Source organism: Streptopelia decaocto (genome assembly GCF_964273445.1).
Source record: "Streptopelia decaocto genome assembly, chromosome: 2".
Taxonomy (NCBI): Eukaryota; Metazoa; Chordata; class Aves; order Columbiformes; family Columbidae; genus Streptopelia; species Streptopelia decaocto.
Genome location: NC_138655.1, coordinates 61,262,307 through 61,286,421, shown reverse-complemented (window position 1 = coordinate 61,286,421; position 24,115 = coordinate 61,262,307). Strand labels below are relative to the sequence as shown.

The 24,115-nt window shown below is 44.2% G+C and overlaps 1 protein-coding gene across 2 annotated transcripts; it reads left to right on the top strand.

Moving 5' to 3' along the window:
• Positions 1–11,106: 11,106 nt before the first annotated feature.
• DIPK1C (divergent protein kinase domain 1C) lies at positions 11,107–23,784 on the top strand (the record flags this gene model as incomplete). 2 transcript variants are annotated; one of them, XM_082045536.1, is made up of 4 exons in its annotated part: positions 11,107–11,289; positions 16,949–17,626; positions 22,125–22,289; positions 23,356–23,784. In XM_082045536.1, the coding sequence occupies 4 exons, from the start codon at positions 11,107–11,109 to the stop codon at positions 23,569–23,571; spliced, it is 1,242 nt and encodes a 413-aa protein (XP_081901662.1). In that variant the 3' UTR covers positions 23,572–23,784. The 2 variants fall into 2 exon arrangements, with proteins under 2 accessions (XP_081901662.1, XP_081901663.1); XM_082045537.1 differs by lacking the exon at positions 11,107–11,289 and adding an exon at positions 15,659–15,782.
• Positions 23,785–24,115: the final 331 nt, after the last annotated feature.

Here is a 24,115-nt window from a genome sequence, read left to right as displayed (position 1 = left end):
GAAGAATGTGGCTTCAGAGGCCAAACTCATTTATAGGAATAGCAATAAACTAAAACATCAAGGTATCATTTGCTGTCTCTCTTTTCCAGTCAGCACTATGGCTCCAGAAGTAACCCTGCTCTGACCTCCAAAATAAGCAGGGCTGCTTACGTGACACATGTGATTTCAGGGTGCTGAATATTTAGGTATGCTCACAGCCTTCCTGATCTACATGTATGCCATATAATAATTAATGAGTTTGATCCTCACAAGCATCCTCCAGCAAAAGATAATCTGTTTTATTTTTTTTAATAGGTAATTAATCTAAGTACAGGGCAGATTACACTTAACCTGGGTAGCAAGTGTTGATGTTTACGTGAGAGAGCACAGTGTGGGGTGCTTGTGTCCCTGGTCAGAATCCTGTTGGAGTGTGCCATGTCCCTACATTGGACTATGCACCCAGCTTTTGCTGTTGTGGACAAAGGTGTGGAGCCAGGGGAACGCTGCAGTTGAAACAAGAACTGAATCTTAGTCTAGAGTCCTGTTCCTATGATCCTTCTTCCCATCCTTGCACAACGGAGCACCAGTAGCAAATGGGGCCCATGTGGCTCAGCAGCCCACAAAATAATAAACACTAATAAACACTAAAGGACCCTTATCCCTCCCCCTGCTCCTTCCCTTCCTCTGCCTCACCACTTGTCATCTCTATTGTCCTCTCACTATACTGATCCTGGCAAGTGAAGGTTTATACTCCCAGGGCACGTATCACACTGTGCCTCCACACAATCCAGCTCAGAACAGACCTCTGAATTGACCTCCCATGAGTCCTGCAGGTCAGGCCACTGTGCAGCACAGCACAGTGCTGCTGCAGGCTGGCTCTGGGCTGCTGTGCCAGGTTGACTTTCTGGCTTGGTTGGCACAAGCTTGAGGAGCTCTGCTCTGTGCCCTGCAAGGGTGGCTTGGATGCTCAGGATGGTCAGGGTTCCCAGGGCTCTTATCCTTCTTCACTGATCCTACAAACCTCTTCCTGTCTCCAGCCTCTTGGCTCAGTGGTTGATGCATTGAACCTTCCTGCAACTCCAGTAGCCTCTATATCAATAAGGGTGTAACTTTCCTGTTAAAAATCACACTCTGAAGCTTGCTGTGACTTCAAATCCTCCAGTGTCTTCATAAAGTACCAAAACTTAATTACTTCAGTAGTCAGTAGCTGCTTAACTAAGCCAATTCTGGCCACCATAGATCTTGAAGTCTCTTCTCTTAGGCACTAGATTTATCTGCAAACCATGAAAACACAAAGTAGAATACAAGGGTCTTGCTGTGCACTGCTGGATAACTCTTCACTTCTTTTTCCCTCTCTATACAAGGTGGTTTGCTTTGCCCTTCCCTGTACGTGCTATTTTGCTGAGTCGGCACATTATATTGCAATCTGTGTTTTCTGTGTCCTCTTGACAGGATGCAGCAGTGACACGTTGGAAATGTCACTGTCAGGAACCTAAAATAAACCTGAAGACTGGCTAACCTGTATAGAGGGCTGGAGAGACTGGCTCTAATTAGAGCGAGTGGCAGAGAGCCAGACAAAAAGAAACTCTTGAAAATTTAATGTGCAGATAGCCCAAATATTAATGTGCTTTTGGCAGCATGCTCCCCATTGCACTGCCCTAACATTGCCCAGGAACAGGCAATCTTTCTATTTCGGGGATCCGAGGCTCAGAGAGGGCAAGTGCTGTTCCCTCTTCTGCTTTTGAGGCACAGACAGAAGGGAGAGACTGCTAGTAAATTGTTCTTTCCCAGTACCTTGGAGGACTGGCTTGCAAACCATGGAGCCAAAACCTCTTGGAAAGTCATGGAATGGGAATACCAATTGATTCCTTGTTTGCTGAAGTCTTAGGCCAGCTGTGCCAGTGCTCTAAAAGGAGTGAAAAATGCACCTACATCTCTTTCTTCAGTATCTGCTCCCCTGCCTGAGAGTCACGGAAGCACTCTGTGCTTCTGCCAGCTCGTCCTGATACTTTGCATTAATACAACAAGGCAATGGCTAAAATGGGAAGAGTGAGACGTGTCATGTAGCAAGCAGGTGTAATAGACAGGCAAGCAAAGGGTCAACAGCCCGGCTGGATGCAGCCTGGCTGCAAGTGAGAAACACAGCCCTTGGAAACTGCTTCAATCCAGCACTTTTCTTTGGAATGACCACAGAGCCCAAATGCCAAAGCCTTTACCCTTTTGCAACTTAATCTCAACTACTCTGTATTTCATCCCAGCTTTTCATCCCAACACCATGCACACTTTGTCCATGCTGAAAGCACATGGAAGGTGTTGTGTGCGTGAATAGATGTCATTTCCAGTTTCTCCTTGAATATATTTTGGAGAGTTTGGAGACTTTATTTCAGTCTTTTATAAGTTGTTGATTTGCCAAAGTGAAAGAGAAATATTAAAGAGACTTGGCCAGCTCTGTATGATCTCCTGGAGGAAATAGAGATTAAGTGTTTCCCCAGCTGGAATTTTCCTCCAGGGTTGCAGCTCTGCAGGACAGCTTTTCAGTGTCCACTGTGGTTCCAACATGGTTCCTTTCCCCATCCTTTTGTGGATCTCTCCTCTTGCCAGATCGAGGACCATGTCCAGAATAACGCAATCCATGTTTTTAATTTTGAGAGACTTGCTCTGAGTTTGTTTGCTAAGAGTATATGTGTGTGCGTCTCTACAGCAAGAGCTGAAAACACTGTTTAGTGATATGCAGGAAACAGGAAGTCGCAAAAGCAAGGAGTATTGAATATTGTCTGGCAATGGCATCTCTGTGTGTTCCTCCTTTTGTAGACAACAGTGTAAATCAAAAGTAATTCCACTGATATTGAGTCAGAATTAGACCTCTCCTTGTCTGAAGAAGCCACTTGCTAAGGATGTAGGACTTCCTTCTGCAACACACCAAGTCCTCTGAGCAGAAAGATGGCTAACAAATGCTGTTAGTGGTGGATAACTAAGGGCTAAGTAGGACAGAAAGGGTAAATAAATGGAGAATAAAGAGAACTGAAAAAATGGAAGTGAGGAGGATAATGGTATCGTACTGAAGAAAAATGAAAGTCAGACAGAAGGATGACAACATGTCACATCAGAAAAAAACTAAGAATAGCAATGCCAATTTAGTCATAAGAAGTTCTGTAACAGAAGCTTCATTACACAAGGGCGTTTTCAAGCTTCCGTGAACTTTTGCTTTAAAGAAAAAAGGCAAAAGTTTTATTATGCATTGCACAAGTTCAGATAAGGACAACTGGGTAGCTAACTTAAATGGGAATTTTTGTTATCACATATTCTTAAAGCTGAAAGATACTTACACTGCCACAGCCAACTGAAAATCATGGGATGACTCTCACTAACTGCAGTGGCCATTGGCTCCAGCTTATATCAAATTAAGTTGGTTCAAAAGATACGTTATTGCCTTATAAAGTATTTCTCAGTCAATTTAGTTTCTCATCAAAAGACAGCTCACAAAAACCAATGTGGCCCGGCAGGAAGAGTTGACTCAATGCCAGATTTTAAAACAGAATAGGGAGCAAACGGAGAGGTATGTTACATCTCCTGAAAGACACATCCGTGAGTAAACCATACACACCAGCTTGACTTTGGTGAGGACCAAATTTTTCCCTCTGTCTGTTCTTTTTGTGTGAGGAAGAGCATTGCAAGTAGGGTACAAAGATTGTGCCTGAGGAAGAAGCTATGGAAATCAGCTTCTAAGGTTTCCCAGCTACAGACAACTCTGCTTGAAGCAGGAGGCAGCGCCGTGGCACTCCTGGTTTATTATACTGGCTTTGGATGCCTGTGTGGCAATGACTCCCTCAGAAACAGGCCTGACCACTAGAACTACTCAGATTCCTGGAGGATGCTTCTATGTAACAGGAGGGTCTGCTGTGCGTCTGCTGCTGCTCAGGCAACTGAACAGGATCACACACGCAGATTCCTTGCTCAGGAGTAACACAGAGGAGTCACTCACATTAATGGATATTTAACTTTGGTGTAATTATGAGCTGTGTGTTGGAAGCAGTACAGCAACTAAGTTGTCTACTCTTCCCTAAACGAATGTCATACAACATTGGATGCGTGCAAACTAACAATACATTACCTAAAGAAAAGCTAATTACTTGCAAAGACTGATGGAAAATTGAATTCCACTAATGGATTGTTTTGCAGTTTGCTCCATGCCCAGCCATTCATCATTCACAAAGAAACTGCAAATAACAGCTTCAAGGAAATAACTGAAAGTAATTCAGTTTTTCGGAATCGACACAGAAAGTCATCCGTGGTCTAGCTAAATACTCTTTTTTTTTCTTTTTTTTCTATTTCAGGTTTGGATTTTTAGAACAGAAATCAAGAAATGGACATACCCACTTGTAAATGGGCTATGATCTATCATACGCAATGGCTACATTTAATTTGTTTTTTCAACATAGAGTACCATAGTACACAGCACTTTAGCCAAAAGAACAAAGCAAAACAATCACAGAAATACTATAAATTCAGATTTGCTTATGTAAATGGAGAAAAGCAGGACATTCTCTCTAGAATGTCTATTTACAGTTTACAAAACCTTTCATGTGCAATATCAAAACTATCCACTTGGTGGTCACTTGTGCCTACAATGGAGATGCCCTTTTCCATCTCCAAGAATCAGTTATTTGCTTTCCACTTCTCTTCTAGCAATAGAGAGCATGCAGACCTCTGGAAACAGCTGGGCTGCATTTTAAACATTATGACATAACAAGATGCAAGATCAGGCTGCCAGTGAAAGAAATTTAAAATCAGCCTGGTGAAAATTCCTAACACAAATTAATTTCAGAGAGTCCACAACCATTAGAGCCAGAACAATTTTAATCTATATGACAACATGGTAACTTTTCTGACAGTATCAGCCATAGAAACATCTTCTTAGTCAACACACTGGAATGTATAATCTAATAATTGAACCAGAAAATATGACACTTAACTCTCTTACACTTTTGAGCTATCATGTCTAAAGAATCACAGCCCTGTGAAAGCCATATGTATGTTGCATAAAATAATCTGCCTGTTTAAATGACTTCAGATCACTCATGTAAATAAAAGCTCAATGCAAGAGGCCACAGGAACTTAGCTTATGAGATGGTGGGGTTTTTTTTCTTTCTACATAACCTTAGTGCAACTTCAAAATATTTCTGGAATTGCTTCAGACTCTCATAAAGGGAGGCTACAAAGAGCCAGATTCAGTATTGGTATAATGACATCACTTGGCCTGAACTTGGTGCACAGAATAGAAACGGCACATAGAAAGACTGGAAAAGAATTGCAGCATTTTCCCTTCTTTGTTCTCCCTTTCACACACTGTGGACAGACATACAACATGCCACACAGTAGCAAATTCCAGTGGAGAGCATCCTCTTAGGCTAGAAAACATGTTCTGAAGTCACTGACTCCAACCCGAGGCAAAGATAATTTCACTTATAATTCCACTTACGAACTTATTAAGCTTCATCTTACAGGTAATTAAGCTATTTTTCCTTGTAGGTGTCTGGTAGCATGAATAGACAAATAATGCAGCAGAGAAGCAATATAGGTGTTGGGCATCACTTTTTATATGTGAACAAAATTTCCAGAATATTTTTACATTTTGATTGTTCCATCTCATGTGAAGAAATACAAGTAAATTGCAATCTGCCACAGTCATTGCCAAGGTATTTCACTGGCTTCTCCAGATGATACTGCTTCCAACTGAGAGGGAAAAGTTGGCATGATGTTAACAGAGAGATTAATTGGGAGGGGATATATGAGAAGAGCAGGACAATTAAAATTTGCAGTGTGGAATCTAGAAAGTTGTAAAATGGAAGAAGAAAACAAGTGGTACCTTTGGCTTTCATGGGCAACTATGCCTAAGAAATATCTGCTGAAAGTAAAAGAGCAAACAGTACAAAATATATTACATATTCTTTATTCTATATATACATGGGAAAGCTTTTTTTCTGTCTAAACACTTTCTCTTATTTAAATCAGTGAATTACTTTAGGCTTTTCCCTTGTCCACAAAGCTCTATTCTGTATTTTGTATTATGCCATTTTTGTGCTTCTGGTTTGCAACCTGACCCAATAAACTCACTACACACTAATGCAGTAAAACTTCTGTGGGCAGTTTGCAACATATTCTTTTTGATTAATGGCATAAATGAGGAAATACATTTGGATTCCTCTGGTAGACTCAGTACTCTGCAGGGGAATTTTGCAGCCTAAAGGACATGTTCAAACATGTCAAACCTTGTGATGTTTTTTAGTAATTCAACTTTGCTACAGGAAATCAGAAAGAAATATTTATACATTAAAATGTATTTTCAAGGTAGCTTTGAGCAGCACTTGAAAGTTTCCTGAACTTCTAGAAGGAAAATAGATTCATTTGTGCCCTGTGAATCATTAGCAGAAACATATCCTGTTTCCATAGACAACCTTGTGCTAATGACAGAAGGCAATGAAATCAATCAAATAGAATAACTCCTAATGAACCAGTTTTACATTTCATTAACTTGAGTGCCAAGCTAGTTCTTAATGACTGATTTATTTTGTTTCTTTTAAACTCTCGTGAAGAATTAAGTAATTAGGAAAATATGGACTAACAGCTTAATACAACTGGGGCCTGTGCGACGCACTTTGTGTCTGAAGGCAATGAGCAACATGTGGGCTCAGCAGTTCCTTGAGACGAGGTCTCCTCATGGTCCTGGCTCCAGGAGCTGCTGAGCCCACACGTAGGTGGACAGCAGAGGCAGAGCCCCTTCCAGGCTCCAGCAGCTGCCTCTGCCAAGGCGTCTCGCTCCTGGCTGCCGAAGCCTGGGCTCATTCCAGATCCAAGCTGTCACCAGCGATGCGCAATTTTGTGATGTGCCCAGCACAGCGATAAAGAGGAGACCCCAACTCAATGTTGGCACCATGCATTAAGCAGTAATTCAAACCTTGCGGCAATATAATTGGGTAGGAACTAATACATCTAGTCCAGGATTATTTTTACTGCCCTTGATGCCACTTGCTTTAATTCAACTTCTACCAGCTAATTTCCACTAAGCTTAATTCTCGGTTAAAATGAGAATAGGGGTATAGGTTCCTTTAGGAACATAGTAAGGCAACATGAAATAGTCACATTTTTATATATACAGGAAGCAAATTTTGTTTGATGCAGAGGGTTTTTTTTCTGGGAAAAAATGCTATGGGACAGAGAGACACTTAGATACATATTTCACAGTGGATGGGCTGGAATTAAGTATGTAAGTCTGAAGATCCTTGAAGTTTAGGGAAATGTAAGACTAGCTTTGAATTTTGCAGCTGGCAACAGATTGTTGTTAAACACTAAACCCCCTGATCCTAAAACACTCAGGCTTTTATCTTTTACTGAATCCCAGCTTTCTGGGTCAATTCTTGATCTGTTCTGAACATGTCTATTGGTACATGCATATGGAGACAGGTACGTACGTGAGGCTATGTGTACACACACACATATATTTACCAGAATTGTCCAACTTTTCACTCTCACTAACATCAGTGAGATATTTGAAAGTTCAGAGACTGAATAACTAGATACAAATCCTTTCCCCTGTCTGCATGATATATAAAAATCTCCTGGGAAGACAGTGTTTTACTCCCTGCAAATGCCTCTTGAGGACTTTACCATAAAATGAAACTTTTAAACCTGGTCTGTCAGGCAACTTGCATTTGCTTCATCAAATTCCTTTCACTTTGTACTCTCATTTTTCATTAAAACTATTAAAAACTTCATTAAAATGATATTAAAAACTTTTATTTTTTCTTAGTCTATTTCTTCTTATTCCATAATTTCAAAGCATCAGACACCTGTATGTTAAAGGTAGAATTGTACTTGCTATGTGTAGCAGCTGTTCCCAAACCAAAGGAAAGCATTTGGGCTCCTTACACACCTCGAAACCCAGCAAATTTTAGCTAGTACCTTGGGAGGAAATTAAAAGCACACTCAGAAACCTACAGGTGCTGCTGGCAATGCCAGCTACCCTGATCCCACTGCCAAGGAAGCAGCAGAAGCATATGGCTGGAGTGAAAATGGGAACAGGATTGGCCTTTTCAACAACTGTCTACATTTAGATTGCCTTGCCTGTAGTCTCACAATTACATTCTTCATGTGCAGAGATATGACACCACTGAGCCAGCGTGACAGCTCTGTCCCCAGCATCCCACAGCACCTGGACCTGCAGCAGCACCGCCAGAGCACCTGGCAGCATCCGCGGGACTTTCTTACCTCTCTGAAAATAATCTCAGCAAAGAACAGCATTACACTTTTCTGCTCTGTTAGTGAGTTGAGTAAACTTACTGGGCAGTGAGACAGATCCTTCACTGGGGGAAGTGACCATCTACTCAGTCAAGAACAGGAAGAAAACAGGGAAGGAATGGTGGAGGATGAAGAGGAGGGAACATGCTTCTTTCAGTAGCAATTAGAGCAGCTCAGCTATGACACCTAACCAGACTTGAAGTCTCCGTACTTTGTTCCTAGCTCAAAGTCAGCAGTAATTAAGATTTGTTTTCAGAAGTGTAGTTAAAACACAAATTATACATATAGAGAATCTCAGGGACATGAAATAATAATACATAATATCCTTTGGGGAATGCTGACACTTCAAAAAAATATAGTGTAAAATATATATAGTTTTGGTAGTGCCTAAACTATGACTCAGATAGCTTAGGACGAAGCAGTAGGAAGATCTTCTGATACCTGAGTTTCCTACACCATCTGTGTCCCTCTTCCATGTGGGACATATCTCCACCTCAGAATTGTTCCAGACATTGTTACGGCAGATGTGCAGTTTTTCCTCCCAGGTGGCAGAAGCAGCTGGCGATGGTTGGCTGTGTTCAAGCCTGGCTGGTTACTGACTGAGTAACTGCCCCTGTTGCCCTTCCTCACTCATTGTCCAAGGAATTTCAAGATGAATAGCCAAAGCTAATCAGAGACAGAATCTGAAAGCATTTTGCATCTGACTGAGAAATGGGATGGAAATTTTCAGTTACTAGTTGTCCAGTCAGTCTTTCCTGCTTGCTACATTCCCAAGAAACAGACTGTATCCCCCAGTGCCTCAAAAGCAAGCTTCCTCTGGGAAAAAAAGGATCCAGGGTGAGGAATAAAAATACAAAAAGGATGGTCATAGACAGCCTCTGCATGTGAAGAAAGGAGATGGAAGAGAGAGAGGGTAAAACACGCAAACAAAAGAAGAGGGGGCTACTGATCATGATGCTGTCTCTTAGACTCTTCGGGGATGAAAGTGGTTTTGCTCTTCTTGCATGCCCCTCCTGAGTCTCTAGAAAGCCGTAGTATTTTCAGCGATGTTTTTATCTTCCATTTTCTTTTCTGCCGTAGTCTACTGTCAACTTAGAAGCTGTATTTCAAGCCCTGCTCTGCCATGTAGGAGACAACTCTACTGACCATGCAAAAGGTGTGGATAGCAGCAAGTTTGCTGCACTTGTGCTCATCTTCTTGCTGTTCTGAGGGGTAAAATTGTGTCATGTCAATAGACACATCTTTCTTTTTAATGACTTGTACAGGAAGATATTTTTCATTAAGTTGGACAAAATGGTACAGAACATGTATGCCTGAACCCAGCTCTCCAACAGTGAATTTTCTGCTTATCTCATTACATTAATTTACTAATAAAATGTGCATCAGAGCAACTTAAACAAGATGCTCATTAAAATAAGTCTACTGAATTATTCTGCAGTTCTTCATCTACAGGCCAGATTCTGCTATTCTTAGACATTTGGGTAAATAATTTACCCTATGAGTGGTTTCATTAACTGCAATTCATCTCTGTGCTATGGGATTGCAATTAGCCTTAGGTAACCATCCATACAAAGGAAAGAAAAAGAATCTGGTCCTTTTTCATCACATCTGATGGCAAAACTGGATCAGATACCCTTATTGCACTGGGCTGTACTTCAGAATACGAATTTTCCCATTGAAAACTGTGATGGTGAGATGCTGTCAAATGGGAGTCAAGGGAGAAAAAAGTGAATGCATTGGTCTAAACAGAGACAGTGAACATCTGCACCTGGGCTGAAGAAAGGATGCCAGGATCTTGCTTGCTGTACAGGAACAAACATCTGGGTCTTCCACCTCTTAGAAACGTTAACAAAGGCAAATATATTAGAGTCTGTGGCATGGAGCTGACCCCTCCTCAAAGAGGGACATAGCCAGAGGGCGGGGAGACAAGTTATCGTCCCCAGCACCCTTGGACACAGCGCACCCTGCCCTGTTTTGGCAATGTGTTCAATAGGGCGGCTTCGCTGCCTTTCTCCTCCGGCTGCCGAGTGAGACAAGACACGGGGTGCCGGGCAGGGGCCAGCGCACACCCCCGCGGCCGGGACGGGGGCGGGCAGGGGAGGCTGTGGAAGCTGCTGGTGAGTCAAGGGCTGACCCACCTTTGGGGGTCTGGGAAGACGCGTTAGTGAATGGGCACCTGAGTCGCTTCCCTCTCGTTTTGCTTTAGCCCCAGGTGGATAAAACTCGCGAAGTTACTCCGGAATAAAGAACCTTTTTTTTTTTTTTTTTTTTTTTTTCCCCTCCTCCCCCATTTGACGGGATGCGAAGCTTTCGAGCTTTCACCAGAAGCAAACGGCCGTCTCCAGGATGCCTATTTCAAAGTGTCGGGCAGTCGCCTGGATGGGAAAGGGTTCCCACAGCAGCCTCCATCACCCTTCAAAACCTCTTTTATTCTCGGGTGAGAAACTCAAAAGGAGAAAGGAGGAGCGGAGGGGGGTGTGCGGGCAGAACCCGCCAAGTGCGTGCCGGGGCAGGGGCCGGTTGGCACAGGGGAGAGCAGACAAAAGCCGGCGGAACTACGTGGCTTAAATTCAAAAGGAGCGCTCCGGGCTCCGTGAGGACAGCACCGGCCAGTGGAGGGGGGCGGGAGCGGGGCCGGTGCCGCGGGCAGCCCGGCGGAGGCGGGAGTCCCCACGCCCCGGGGGCCAGGGGGGGAAGGCGGCGGCGGGGCGGGGGGTGTTTGGCGATGGGCGCCGGCGAGGAGCGGGACAAGCGTGCGGAGGGGGGAGCGCGGCGCCCACCGCCGCTCGCTTGGAGCTGAAGCGGCCGCCTGAACCCAGCCCGGGCGCGACGATGAGGGGCATCCCAGGCTTAAAGAGGCTACGGCTCAAAATCTGGCGGCGATGCACCCTGGTGCTCCTCCTCCTCTGGGCTGCTTGCTGGCTGGTGGTGAGCGCCTCGCTGTTCCTCCTCCACAGAAGCGTCTTCTCCGAGCGCTGCACGGACGAGAAAAGCCATCGGATCCTGGCGAGGCTGGTACGTGCCCCGGCGGGACGCGAGGCATCCCCCGGGGGCTGCCCGGCAGCCGGAGGCGCCGGGAGTCCGTCAGGGCTGCGATGAGCCCGACACCCGCTTTCGGGCGCTGCTGCCCGGCTCCGTCCCGCCGGAGCTGCCGCATCACCGGCGCTTCCCCGCTGCGCCCGGGCGGGCGGCTGCCGGCGGCACCGGCGGTGCCTGGGCGGGCGGGGGGCTGCTCCCCTGCCACCCTCCCCGGGCCAGGGCAGGTGCAGGCGGGCCGGCTGCCGGCGTGGCGGGCGGGTCCGCTTCCCAGGCGCTTTGGACAGGGCAGCTCGGCATCCCGCACGCTGCCAAGCGGGAGGAAACCTCCCTCCGTGGTTTGTTCGTCTTTTTTGTTTATTTATTCAGTCGAAGAGGTGCTTGTACAAAAGTCGCCTTTCGGAAATGCCGCACAGCTTGTAACGCCTCCTTTACGTCTGGCAGGGTCTGGCATTTAAGATGTAGTTATTCAACATTGTAGAAAGGATTTGCGAATATCCATAGAACTATCTCTCTCTCTCTCAAAAAGAAAAAAGAAAAAGCAGATGTAGAATTTTGTAGGAAACACTTCGAGAAAAGGAGCAGCGTGCATTAATGCTTTGAGTTTAATTTCGCTTCTTAATTAAGGTATTCTTAGTGCCAATGGTTGGGTGGAAATGGAGGAATCCTAATGGAAATTAAGTAATCTATTACTGCAGCAAGCAAAACCCGATCATAGATATTCCCTAAATTCTGTAAAATAAAGAGAGAAAAACCATAGGCATTCGTCCTGACAGCGTGTTTATAATGGCAGTGAGATTCAGTTTCTTTACCCCAACAGTCAGGTTGAAGTACAGCTGAGCTTGGGATTGTAGCTGAAGGAATGAATCCTGCCCTCTCCTTGCTTGGCTGGTGAGGGAGCAGCACAGAGGTACAGGGAGCTACCAATCTCAGGGAGCTCCAGGCCCTCGCCATCAGACTTCCCAGAAAACAGATGGACAGAGATGGACTTTTCTTCAGCTGGGAGAGCATTAGGCTTGACTTCAAAAGCCCTGGCAAGGATCAGATTGCAGGTGCAACCTCAGGAAGCTCTGTCACCTGTGATGGTTCAATTTCAGACCCTCCTTCCACAGGAAGAGTAGCTGAGATTGCTGTGCTCATCTGTTTCTGTAGGTGAGTCTTCAAAAGTTTGTAAGTGACAGTTTTCACAGATGATGTTAGAAAAGGGTCTTCCTTGCAGTGGAATGATTAGAAAATGAGCTCATCTTCATAACCCCCAAAATAAGTCTTTATACATCTTCTGACCACGGCATGAGTTTTGCAGTTATAGAAAGTGCAATTGATCTACGAAACAAATAATCTGATAATTTGAGTCTCATGCCTTTCATTAAGTGAAATTCAACTTGCAAGAAAAACTATTTTACTAGTCATCTGTCGTATTTTCAGTAGGAGATAAGATGAGCTATTTCAAGCAAGTGGGTGAAAATGGCACAGATGTATATCCTTGCAAGGTATTTCTGAAGGTTTGTTTCCTTTTTCTGAGTAAAATTTACATCTGTGCAGATGTGGACTGCACTGGGAAGGTTGAAGTAGCACTGGGCATTTTGCAGAGACCAGAGTCTGCAAAAAACCACTTACTTTTTCCTAATACTAGTCTCATCTTCATTTACACTGAACACACTAAATCATAGCAATCAATTTCTGTTTTCTCTGGAAAAATCAATTAAATTTGGTGCCTTCCAAAATCCTTTTCAATATTGCATATTCATAGGATACTTCACAAAAAGACAGGACTTAGTCTCAGGCCTGATCTATACAAAAGTGATGGTGGTATCGTAAGTTATTTAAATTTATACAAAAGCTTAGTGGGATTTACATTAATTTAAACTTTTACATGAATTTAAACCCAGCCTTTTTAACTTATCTTGATAAGCATAATAAGGATATAAAAATTATGTAGCCAATTTTAAACAGAAACAGATGAGTGAGTCCAAACCATGCTTGTGTTTGCATTTTTGTGTAGTATATCTGCTTTTCTATAAGGCTTTTGGCTGAGTATCACTTTAATATTTAATTTAAAAAACCTGGCACTTAGTGACATTCAAAGGTGCTCATTAGGTAGATTTAAAACTGTCTCATCGACAGACCTCAAAATGCAGTCATTAAGAGAGGGATGGAAGTGTGGAGGACCATTTCTGGAAGATTTCTTTGGGGAATTGATTCTTATTTTTCTCAGCAGTCATCATGATGATATAAAATCTTGCATGGTGAAGTTTGCAGTTAGTGCAAAGGTTCTTGGGTTGGTAAATAATGAACAGACCATCTTTTCATTGCAGGGTAATCTGAATCACCTAGTTAAATGTTTCAGTCCACCAAAATGTTTTTTAATATAGTAAAATGCAAGCTAGTACACTGGGGAGCAAAAGAGTACAAGCTATGCCAATTGGATGGACAACTGTCTTGTAAAAAAATGTATGAATTTGGAAAGGACGTAGGGGTCAAATAATTGCTTCAACATGAACTACCAGTGCAGACTGTGCATAAAAGGCTGATATAATCTCTTAAAGTCTCCAAAAAGGAGAATTAGGGAAGGGCCGTTGTCTGTCTTTGTGGCACTGGACAACACAGTGTTCTGTTGTGATATCTGTCCTTCTAAGGCTGGTGGGGTGAAAATGGAGAGAAGAAATAGGGAGGTGAAAAAATACAAAACTCATCTGAGGGCTGAAAAATTGATTATAGTGGGAGAGGTGAGGAGCTGAGCTTACTCAGTGTACCATGCTTATGGGGAAACATAAAACAATAACATTTGGAATAATGTGGGGATAGCGAGGATGTGAAGGTGCAGTCAGACTTTGCTGACCTTCTGGGTTATAATGAACAGGAAACTTAAGAGATTTTTAAAGCCACTGAGTGACTCACAACTCACTACATTCTGTGATTAGAGAGAGACACATTGAAAGTTGTTCAAACTTCTTGATTGCTTATTTGAGGAAGCCTTTTTGAAATTCTCGCTTGCATTGGTGACCAGCAGAGAATGTTATTTCTGGAAGGCTGATCTGTGTTTCATCACTGTGAGACCAGGAAATCCTTGGTTAAGTTCTGTTCCACAGATCTCAGTTTGCAAAACACTGCACAAGTTCAGTGTAAGAAGAATCTGATTCGGAGACTGTTTGTCAGATACTAGGTTAATAATAAAAGATTTATGGATTAAACTGGAATAGCAGACAAGTCTTAAAGAGCAGCCAGGTTCAAAAATGACTCATCTCCTATGTCTGGGAAATGTGAGACTCCTTTTTCCACAACTACTTTTTCTCATTAGTGCCATTAAGAATGATGCGGTGGCAACACAAGAAAACAAGCTGCATGTTCACATTTTTGACTGAAGGTTTTCTGGGCATGTGTTGTTCCAGATGCAAGAGATCCAGGCACATGGACCATCTGAGTGTGAACTTGAAGGACTACAGTCAAACGGTCCACAGGGGTGAGCGTTCACCCACATGGACCCAATTACAGGACTGAGTCCTGTATTCTCTTACTGTAGCAGAGGAAGAGTTAGGTTGTGGTCTTCTCAACAGGAGAGAAATTATTTTAAATGTGATTATATTTATGCTCCAGAGAAACCCCCCCTAAATTCCTTCTGTTTGTAATTTTCTTCCTAAAATTCCTTCGAGTTCCAGATGGTAAGAACAACTAAACTATTTCTGTTAATGAAAATTACATTTCCTACTTTAAAAGGGAAAATAAATTTGTATTACATTCATAGGGGTAGATTTGCAAAAGCAAGAACATTGATCTGTGTGCTCTGAAGTCTGCGGACAGCCCAGTGAGTCTGCTTGGCCATCCAGATGTGGATGCAGATGTGTGTTTCATACATATACATCACCCTGGACTCCAGGTCAGGGCTTTCAGGCTAGAGTTGGCTTACCTAGCTGGCATGGAATGTTCCCATTTGGGCTGTGAGAACATCAGAGTACAAATTTTTAGGCCTGTCTGAACTAAACCTCAGCTAGCTGTTTTAGTGAGTTTATCACCATTCCTGGATTTTGGACTTAATCCTCCACCCATTCCCCAATGTGTTGTTTAAGGTTTGACTCTAAATGTTGCCTGGCATCAGAATATATTCCTCTGGTGCACAACTCAGAGACTGCTCTAAAAAAATACATCGCTTGAATCTTACAATCATGTTTCTTGTGTATGTAACAGCATATAGTCACAGATGAAGTGGGGGTCAGGCAGCCATTGCAAGTACTCTACATGCAGGGGGAGCTGCCAACTTGTTTAAATGAAGGCTCAAATGCCAGAAAGCCATGAAGAATGCTGACACTGTCAAGCCGCCTCCCAGATGTTTGGCTTTCTACACCACTGCAGGCTATTCCCCTTTCACCAGAGACCTCTGATCATCTCCTCTACTGATTCGCCCAAAGCAGTCCCTGCAGCTGCGCTTCTGAATGCCCGCAGGAATATATTGACTGCCTGCACTTTTGGAAATTATGGTATGGAAACAATTATGGGTTGAGGGAAGGACTGGTGAGGGAATCCTTGCAGTTCTTGCAATGAAATTGCAGTGACCGCTTAACTATCGATCAGCAGTTCCCATTTTTCCACAGGCTGATTTTTTTTTTCCAATTAAAAAAAAATAAAGTATTTAAGCAATTAATATCAAAATTTATCTTCTGATAATTACATATAAAAACTGGAGAAGTAATTTTGTCCTATGGTATTTACATATTTTAAAAGTCTGAAAGTTCTTGGTCCAGGAGGCACTGAGCGCAGCCTCTGTGTTCCCTGGTAGTGCAGAAGGACGTTCTCACAGCTTCATTCAGAGCATGCTGAGTGCAAGGCTGAAACATGCAGAGCTGTGGAAGGTCCCAGCAATCCAGCTACCCATGGATTTTCCTGTAGTTTAAATGCCGATGTCTAAGATATGCTGCCCTGAACTTTCCAGAGAAGTCCTGCATACACTGGGAGTTATTTCGTGTGCCCTAGAGTGTTACAGCCCAGAATCTCACATAGCACAGCCAAGTGAGTTCAGAGCTGGTCTCACTGAATTCATACGTGGCAAGAACTTGAGAGTAACAGGTCGCCCCATCCTCAAGAGAATGGGACCAGACTTTTCAGTGGTGCCCAACAATAGGATGAGGGGCAACGGGCAGAGACTGAAGCACAGGAGGTTCCTTCTGAATATGAGGAGAAACTTCATTACTTTGAGGGTGCCAGAGCACTGGAACAGGCTGCCCAGAGATGTTGTCGGTTCTCCTCTGGAGACATTTAAAACCCACCTGGACACATTCCTGTGTGATCTGCTCTGGGTGAACCTGCTTCAGCAGGTGGGTTGGACTAGATGATCTCCAGAGGTCCCTTCCAACCCCAACCATTCTGTGATTCTGTGATCTAGTCCATTTCTTTGCCCTGACCCCAACAGCCTGTCCTTTACCATCCCAACAATCCCTGTTTTGAAGCAAGACTTCTCCTAGTAAAAAGTCTCTAGAGACTTCTGAAAAACCATTGCATCACTCAACAGTTATCAGAAGTGTGTGCTTGTGGTACCATGACTGCTGCAAGCCTCTTGTGCTTAGGACCATTGGTGATTCTTTGCCTTTCTTCTGTGTGGTCCATGTGCATATGTTCCTGCTATGAATATTCTGCTCTTTCCCTCCAGTGCCTTGACTACAGCAGCGGAGCCCTGACTGGTGACCTCTGTGAAGACCTATGCGTGGCACAGAAGCTGGTGTACAAACATTGTCTTTATTATGACAGAGGTAAGAAGGTCATCCAGGCTGACTGGAGAGGCCAGCCCATCATCCTGAAATCCAAAAAGGAAATCTTCTCCAGCTACCAGCATCTCAGTATGCTAGAGGAGGTGGAAACACAGGATATTCCTGAAACAGAGCTTCTGCTGATGGTCGCACTGGAGGTCAAAAATGTCCTGGGGCTAGAACTGTCTAACAGTACCATGGGGCCCTTGTGGACAAGGAAGAAGGGACCACGTTGGAAAGCACAGGTGGCTAGCATGTGGTCCCTGCTCCAGCAGGAAGAATATATCTACTTCAGTTTGCTGCAAGACTTCAGCAAACACGTGCTGCGAATTATTGGCTCTTGTGGACACTTTTATGCTGTGGAGTATCTCACAGCTGGACATGCCTGGCACAAAACTCTTTTTCCCTTGGAAAATGTGGTTGGTCCCTCCCTTGCTGGCCGCAGAAGCAGGGTGAGAGCCATCATTGACATTGCACTCAGCTTTCTGGACATGGTGCAGCATTTTGATAATGATTTCTCTTACCGACTTCACCTGTGTGACATTAAACCAGAAAACTTTGCTATCAGGCACGATCTCACGGTAAGCTGGGTCTTTGGGGTGATGTTGCAGCAACTTGAGGTCTAGTCTGAAAGTGGCTGTGTAAAAGGGACATTTCCCTCCTCTTACAGCTTTTGTCCATATTTTTGTAAAACTAATGCATTTACAAGTGACAGGGGAAATTCTCTACTGCTTTTTCTCTTTGTAATATGTAATAGCCACGTTTCAGAGCACTAGATCCTGCTGCTTGCTTTGAGAGCTTCTTGCTCAGTTCTCATTTGTATTACGTCCTCAAAGGCATTGGCACCAACAGGATCCCTTGGCTGTGGTGAGGGACACCTCCCGGAGGCAAGGAGACCTCAAAAGCTGTAAATGAAGCTGTAATTTGAGTCATGGCAACTTTATCTGCTAGGGATGCTGAAAGGAAGAACTATTTGAGTTTGAAAGGTAAGGCTGAGTTCTCTGAGCTGGCACAAGGGGAATTCCCTGCATCCGAACACACACATCTTTGTACGTTAGTGTTCAGCTTATCTGATCTGGAAATTACCCAATGATGGTGACATGCAACTTCCTGGTGCTGTTACTGTTTGCCTTTTCTTTGTACAGCTGTAATTCAGACCTGAATAGCTATCCACGTTTTCTAAGTGGTGATGTAGCTCAGCACCACATTGCTGACTGTATCTTCCATTCATTCTGCTGACAGAAATTCCACTGTTTTCGGTGGCAATGGTGTGTACGGACTGGAGGCATTGTGCACTAAGTAAATGTTTGGACCACACTCACAAATTGCAGCAACATCAAGGGAGTTTCTGCACTCTGAGTGAACATAAAGCATTTTCAGGGACTTGAATGCTGTTTTCAGTACTCACCAAGTGTTAATATAACTTTCACATTTTCAGAGTACTAGGCAAACATTGCCTAAACATATAGCCATTAAGAGCAATTAGAGTGCTTCCCCTTCAACCTTCCGTTGTTTATTCAGGTGCAATACAGCAGTTGAACAGGGAATGGGTGAGGAGCTACAGCAAGAAACTAAAACAAGCATACCAATATTTAGGCAAAGTGAGGTACGGCGGGGATTCCTCAAGGAGGGCTTTGCCCACCTTTTTTAGCTATGCAGGGCTGTGACTGCCTGTGGCTGAGCATGCACCAGAGCATCTGTTTTACAGCCTGCTTACAGGAAAGGATATTTAATTTAGGAAAAGATAAAGGATATTGAAGGTGTCTTCCCTTAGGAGTCCTTTCGGGTGAGGCTTGCTTCTCCAGGATCCTCCCATGACTTCTGGGATCCAAAGAGACAACAGTCACCTTCTGGTATAGGAAAATACTCTAATTTAGTATTTTTTAGGAGAAATAATTTTTTTTTTAAAGTGAGTTGTCACGCACACATGGCTCTCACAGTTGTATGTTACTTTCAGCCTGTTATAATCATCTGTTATGTCCCACCTGGCCTCGGAGACAGGAGATGCACAAGGTCAGAAAGCTGAAGGGGTGAACAGAGAACTGATGGGTGAAGAAGGAATGAGAGTGAGAAGCAGAAAATCTAGGTGGTTTTATCAACCAGTTCTAGAAGAGGGACACAGACAGGCAGCCTCTTTTTTGTCCCTTATGTTTGTTTTAAGCATTTTTTACACTTCCTTGTTTCTTGTGCTCTGCAGACGATACTACCAAATACCCATAATAGTACCACTATTCCTCATCCCAGTAATGACACTGCTAATGCCCACAGAAATGTTCCTGGAGTGCAATAGTTTTACTTTAGAGATTATTTTCAAATGGTGAGGATAAGCCTCCAGCCCTCTATCCAGCCATCACATGCTGTTCCTGCAGCACGGAGCGGAGAGATCACTGCCTGGTAGATCACCCAGGGGAATTTTAAGCTGCCATGAAGCTATGTAAGTGGCAGAGTGAGAAGGAGGTCTGGGTGAATATACAGTGCCCCAGGAGAGCTTCCTCTTTTACCAGCACCTCAAAGAGAACTAGAAAGATTACAGCACCTTAAATATGACTTTAAATCAGGTCAGGTGCCATGTTGGGTCCTTCCTGCATTTCCTTGAGTACCTTCATCATCAATTATAACCATAACAAACCCCACCAAAATGTAGAATCATAGAATCATAGAAATATTTTGGTTGGAAGACATCCATCCTTATGATCATCGAGTCCAACTGTAACCTGACTCCAGCACTAAGCCATGTCCCTAAGAGCCTCATCTATACATCTTTTAAACACCTCCAGGGATGGTGACTCCATGGCTTCCCTGGGCAGCCTGTTTCAATGCTTCACAACCCTTTCCATTAAGAAATGTTTCCTAATGTCCAATCTAAACCTCCTCTGGCACAACTTTAGGCCATTTTCTCTTGTCCTATCACTTGCTACTTGGGAGAAGAGACCAACCCCCTCCATGCTACAACCTCCTTTCAGGTAGTTGCAGACAGCGATCAGGTCTCCCCTCAGCCTCCTTTTCTCCAGGCCAAACAGCCCCAGTTTCCTCAGCCGCTCCTCATCAGACTTGTGCTCCAGGCCCCTCACCAGCTTCGTTGCCCTTCTCTGAACTCTCTCCAGCACCTCAATGTCTTTCTTGTAGTGAGGGACCCAAAACTGAGCACAGGATTCAAGGTGGGGCCTCACCAGTGCTGAGTACAGTGGCGCAATCACTTCTCTAGTTCTGCTGGCCACACTATTCCTGATACAAGCCAGGATGCTGTTGGACTTTTTGTCTACCTGGGCACACTGCTGGCTCATATTTAGCCAGCTGTCAATCAACACCCCCAGATCCTTTTCCTCCAGCTGTTGATAGGGAGCATGTCACCCAGATCTACCCTCACAGGGTCTGGCTGGATGCCCACACATTTTTGTAGCAGAGAAATTTCACTGAAACCACTGAGCCCTTTGGCAACCGCACATTTGGAAGTCAGGGATGTTTTTCGTAGAAGAGCAATTGATCACATTGTCAGAGGTGCTCAGTGTTGGCAAAACCCCACCAAGGAGATGATGCAGCCATCCTAGGACTGAGGAAACCCTGCACAGCTTTTACTGTCTCTTCTCCACAGAAGTTAACAGCAAAACTGCAGAAAGCTTAAGGAAGTAAAGGAGAAAAGAAAAGAAAAAAAAGCTTGCCTGTCCAAATGTGTGAAATTCCTTAGGCTACATCATCATTATCAACCTCTCCAAAAAACTTAAAAATACTTGCGTCTTTAAGCTATACCTCATCTCTTTCAGATTTTCCCTGGGGAAAAAGGAGTAGAATAAAATGAAGATTAGACCTTGTTCTTTCTTTTGCCTGTGGAAGGTCTATTTGGCCTTCTACCAGACCAGACATCTTTAGTTCCGGGGCTTGATCCAGCTGCTGCTCCAGCCATGCAGTTCAGCTTCTCCTCTTATTTGGGAGGTTGAATCTTAAAAATTAGCCTATCATTTGAGCCCAAGTTACTCTGCCCAGGTCCCAGACATTTCTTTTCCTCCATGAAAATGTGTATCAGCCCCTGCAAGGGAGAGTCTTTGACCTTGACTGTCAAGTGTTAAGCACAGCTCTTAAGGTGCGCTGATTGCTGCATCCATCATGCAGCGGACAGGTTGCGGTCATTGTGGTCACCCACAGTTTGTCTCATGTCAAGCAGCTGCCATTCCATTACTAGCTTTCCTTTTTTTCACCGCTTGTTGCTGTGATATTTTTAAGTGAAGTATTCACGAGTGCAGTGGTGCTGGCAGAAATGGAGAATACCAAACGGTCTCAAACCTAGCACGAGTAGCAGCTCTGCAGACCTCTTTGTGCTGCGTATTCACTATTTTGCAAGTCTTGTGTCAGGGTGAGAAAATTGATTGATCCCTTCAGTCCTTGCTTTTTCTGCTGAGACCAGCTGCTGGCTGGACTCTGTTATAGACCATATTTCTGGACAAGCAGAACTAGAATCATGCACAATAAATGAGTCAAACCATAGCAAACAGGACAAGGCAAAGCCAGTCCCAAGTTTCAACAACCTCAGGGATTTCTCTTTTGACAGCTGAGCAGACTCAAACCCACTGAATACAATGGCAGGTTTGCTGGAGCTATATCAGGTGCAGGTACATCTGCTGCACATCCCATGGCTGCTCTCCACAATGGTAAAGGCAGGGGCTTAGTCTGAATGGTGAATTTGAAATTATACTGTCTGGCCTGTGGATAATTTTGCACCATCATGTAATTAAAAGGTGGAGGTGCCATCTGCATAAGCTGCAACAGTGGGTAGATCAATCTTCAAGTTGCATAGTCCCAGTTTAAGGCAAATCAATCTAGTTGACCCCAGGCATGCATATTGTCCACAGATAATTTTCCCTTTCCTGGTGTTGTAAGCATTGGCTGTTTTTATTTTAAAAGTGGTATTTACGAGACTACTGCAGCTCAGTTAATCAAAATAAAGCCTTTTCATCGTGATCCCAGTTCCCCACTGGCAGGTGATCTCAGCATAGCATTTCCAAAAGCAAGCAGCAAAGAACACTTGCTCAGCTCTGTCCCACAGGCTGTGCTGTGCCAGATCTGATGAGTTGTTTTGATCCACAGGTGGTGGCCATTGATGTGGATATGGCCTTTTTTGAACCCAAAATGAGGGACATTCTCGAGCAGAACTGCACAGGAGATGAAGACTGTAATTTTTTTGATTGCTTTTCAAAATGCAATCTGAAAATCAGAAAATGCGGAGCACAGAGAGCCAATAACAACTTGCAAGTGAGTAGACCCAGCTGCTTTATGCATCCATTTCTTTTAAAATCACACTGACTATAAAATGCATGGTATGTACTAGGAGACTGTGAGATGAAGGCAGTCATCTTTTTAAATGTGGCCACACAATGTTCCAGTCCTTTTCAGAAATGCTGTCTCGGGGCATGCAGACAAATCTTTATATTCCCTAGTGTTTGCCCTGTTTTTGTGTAGCTGTTAGCCCAGTGTCTCAGATAGGAAAGTGGAGGAAGTAGGGGCAGGGGATTAGCATTACTATCTTAGAATCATAGAACAGTTTGGGTTGGAAGGGACCTTCAAAGGTCATCTAGTCCAACCCCCTGCAATGAGCAGGGACATCTTCAACTGGATCAGGTTGCTCAGAGCCCCGTCCAGCCTGGCCTTGAATGTCTCCAGGGATGGGGCATCTATCACCTCTCTGGGCAACCTGGGACAGTGTTTCACCACCCTCATTGTAAAAAATTTCTTCCTCATGTCTATCCTGAATCTCCACTGCTTCAGTTTAAAACCATTACGCCTTGTCCTATTGCAACAGCCCCTGCTAAAAGGTCTGTCCCCAACTTTCTTAGAGGCCCCTTTTAAGTACTGAAAGGCCACAGTCTCCACTAATGGTAAAGTCATGGCTGTCCGCTTGTAAATAGTGAGGCGTTATGGCTGTGATTCTCCACACTTCAGATGTAGTATGAGGATGCAGTGGAGAGAGGAGCTTTGGCTCTGGGATGAGGTGTCTTATAGCTCACCCAGCTTAGGCTGGTGGGAGACACTGGCACAGCAAGGAGGCTGGGGGAACACAGCTGGGTGGCCTTTTGGTTGCTTCTCCCACCCCCTCACCATCACCACTGGTTATGCAGAAGTGCAAGAGCAGTCTGAGAAGAAACGGTGGGATCTTCAGCTAGAACTCAGCTTTTGTGGATGCTCCTGTTCTGTGCTTTCCTCTTTGAATGGCTGGAGGCATTTAAGATTCAGATGACATTTTGCTACAGTCCCAGAGAAGCAGCAGGACATTAGTTGTGGTTCCTGGAAGAAAACAATCTGCTTTTTTCCCTTTCCTCAGGTAATCTGTGACAAAATATTCCGTCGCTGGTTCTCCCCAGATCTCCGAGGACCGCTGGCCTCCCTCCCCCTGTGGCTGCAGCTGCAGAAGGCTGTGCAGGAGTGTGCCCAGCCGGGGCACCTGGACGCTGCCGGGCACCAGAGGACTCTGACATCTCTCTCCCAGTTGTACCATCTGCTTCGGGTCACTCAGCGAGAACTGCAAAGGGTGGAGTAGATACAAAAGGCAGAACCACAAAGGCCACAACCCAGACGCTGCTAAGGGACACTGTGTGCCAGGCAGCCTGTGTTTTCTTTGCTTCATCTCTCCTACCCCTCGTATTACGTTTACAGCGTAGGGATTGTTTTTCTCCTATGCAAATGAAATTCATGGCTGCAGGTGCAGCACGTCCTGTTAATATCCTTTGAAGTGTGAAATTGTTTTACATTACTTGGATTCTGTTCTCGCTTATTTTCCCGAGCTAGTGCTACCCCTCTCCATCAGCATTCAGCACATGGTTTGCTTACCAAGAGCTGTAGCCACTGCTCGGATAGCATTTGTCCGAGTGCTGTGCTCAGAGTGAGGATTTGTTTACGTACAGATGGTGCTTTGAAGAAGAAAAGTCGAAGTCAGCAAAATTAATATCAATAATTAAAATAATCAGTGGGTGGATGTGGATATGTGCACGATGTTTAATTTTTCTGTAGAATGAGTTTTTTCTTTTTTAAGTCAAGACAGAGTGTTTTGTGTGAAAAAAACCTCAAATAGGGAAATGTATTGT